At 54.0% G+C, this 2,652-nt stretch overlaps 1 protein-coding gene across 1 annotated transcript in view; it reads left to right on the top strand.

Annotated features, from left to right (window-relative positions):
• HID1 (HID1 domain containing) overlaps positions 1 to 2,652 on the top strand; it is a 17,430-nt gene that overhangs the window by 4,573 nt on the left and 10,205 nt on the right. The window contains 2 exon segments of the mRNA XM_023744739.1: positions 1,631 to 1,780; positions 2,202 to 2,584. Of these exon segments, the coding sequence (XP_023600507.1) occupies positions 1,631 to 1,780; positions 2,202 to 2,584 (533 nt within the window).

Genomic DNA, 2,652 nt, shown 5'->3' with positions numbered 1-2,652 from the left:
CTTCCCCTACTTTCCCTCTGAAGGTTAAGCATCTGATAGATCCATTTTTGGGTCTGGATCTGTTTTTATTCATCAGTTTATGTTATTCATTATATTACACAAATGAGTGAGATCATGTGATATTTATCTTTCTTGACTGGCTTATTTCGCTTAGCATAATGCTCTCCAGGTCCAACCATGCTGTTGCAAATGGTAAGAGTTCCTTCCTTTTTACAGCAGCATAGTATTCCATTGTGTAGATGTACCACAGTATTTTTAATCCACTCATCTGCTGATGGGCACTTAGGCTGTTTCCAAATCTCAGCTATTGTAAATTGTGCTGCTGTGAACATAGGGGTGCATATATCCTTTCTGATTGGTGTTTCTGGTTTCTTGGGATATAGTCCTAGCAGTGGGATCGCTGGGTCAAATGGGAGTTCCATTTTAGTTTTAGAATTTTTTTTAACAAGATATTTCTTTTTCTCAATAGAAGGGTAATGCATAGTACTATGTGTGGATCCAGGGTGCTAGCCGGGCCCTTGACCAGCCCTTGCAGAGAAGGGAGAGCCTTGGGCGACGGGGCGAGGGGCATGGTCTCTTGCAGGAAGCGCTCTTCAGAAAGTAAGAGAGCCTGGTAGCCTGGCCCTAAGCAGAGGAACATTCAAAAGGAAGAAAACGGTAATAGTCCTGCGCTTACAGAAAAGCATAACGAAAAACAAAACCACCCAGAGAGATCCTTGCTGTTAACATGTCACCTTTGTGTAGGCTTTTGTTACTCTACAATTTAACGCAAAACTGTGATCGTTTTTTTAATCGTTTTTTCACCTACCCTGACACTGTGAATATTCATTAATATTCGTTGAAAACGTGGTTCTGATGGCTGCATAATATCCCTTTGTATAATGTGCCTTCACTTTTGAAAGCACTCCCCCATTGTTGGTTATTTAAATTGAGCCCAACTTTTTACTGTTGTCAACAATAACACTTCAGTTGGCATCCTCATACACGCATAACTATTTCCTTGGGAAATATTTCCGGGATATTACCATTCACATGGATTGCCCGTATAATTCAAAAGGCATACGTGTGTTTAAGGCACATTGCCTCAATAGGGCTGGTGGGACTTTGGAATGTGTCGGGAGGGGTGGGCATGCCGGGAAGAGGGGGCAGTCTGAGCAAAGGCTAGGAGAAAAGATGGCATGGCTGTGTGGTAGGGACAGCAAATACAGGTGTATGTGCATGCATATGCGTGTGTGTGCACACCTGTGTACGCAGGTGTGCAGCATAGAGGTGTGTTTAGGTAAGGTCTGGGCTGACTGGCTGGCTGAGGTCTGGACTCAGTCCTGCAGGCAGTGGGGTTTGAGAAGGTCTCCAGAGAGGTGGATGGTCACACAGTCCCTCAGAGCTGGGTGAGGCTTCGGCTGCTGGACTCAATGCCCAGCTGACCCCTGACCATCTGTGCCAAGTGTCCCCAGCCTGCCTGTGCGGGCTGGGACTCATGGTGGCCACATGGGAGGCTCCTGGGCACCAGCAGGGGTGGAGTAGGGGGGCCATGGCTTACCTCTTGGGGGTTTCCTTGGCTACATGTTGGGCAAACTATGGGCTCTTTGGCAAGAGATTGTGCCACTCTGGACACTGGGTTCCCCCACAGCCCGTGGAAGCCACCGATGACGCCTTTTGGGACCAGTTCTGGGCGGACACGGCCACCTCGGTGCAGGATGTCTTTGCGCTGGTGCCGGCGGCGGAGATCCGGGCCGTGCGGGAGGAGTCGCCCTCCAACCTGGCCACTCTGTGCTACAAGGTGAGGGCACCTGGCTGGGCCATTCACCACCCGCCTGGGGACACTACGCTGGCCCAGCCCTGTGGTCCGAGAGGTCTGCGGGCTCTGGGTGCTGGGGAAGTGACCATGGGGGGGTGACCGGGCCAGAACGTGCTGAGCACTTCCCATGGGTCAGCTCAGTTAGCTCGCCCTGTGCGGCTGCCACTGTTCGTGTCGCCATTTTACAGATAAGTAAACTGAGTCTCAGGTGGGGGGTCGCTTAACAAGATCTCAGCCGATGAGTGGTGGGCTGGCCCACGTCCCGTCCGCCTGGGCTGGCCGACCCTGTCTGGAGGGTGGCCCTGTGGGGTCGGGCCTCCCCCTCTGAGCCTGGGGTGCCCATCCGAGCCACGTGCAGGGCCCCACTCCCACCCTCCCAGCGTGCCCCTCTGCCGCCCCACAGGCTGTGGAGAAGCTGGTGCAGGGAGCCGAGAGCGGCTGCCATTCGGAGAAGGAGAAGCAGATTGTCCTGAACTGCAGCCGGCTTCTCACGCGCGTGCTGCCCTACATCTTTGAGGACCCGGACTGGAGGGGCTTCTTCTGGTCCACGGTGCCCGGGGCAGGGCGAGGAGAGGTCTGTGCCAGGCAGGGCCTGGTCGGGCGGGGCTGGGTGGGCAGTGGAGCTGTGACAGGGCGGGAACCTGGTCCAGGGCAAGAACCAGGGCCGGCCACCCTCCTCCAGGCCTCTCTGGGCTTGAGGGAGTGTGGGGCGGGGAGAGTGGGGCTCGATTCCTTTTCCCTGGGCCCTAGTGCCTCTCCCACATGCTCTCTGCTCGATACTGTCTGGTATCACATGGCCCAGCGTAGCTAAGCTCTCTACTTCCATAGTCAGTATCTCACAGGTAGAGGATTTA

Source organism: Myotis lucifugus, unplaced genomic scaffold (assembly GCF_000147115.1).
Source record: "Myotis lucifugus unplaced genomic scaffold, Myoluc2.0 scaffold_485, whole genome shotgun sequence".
NCBI lineage: Eukaryota > Metazoa > Chordata > Mammalia > Chiroptera > Vespertilionidae > Myotis > Myotis lucifugus.
This window is presented reverse-complemented; position numbering and strand designations above follow the sequence as displayed.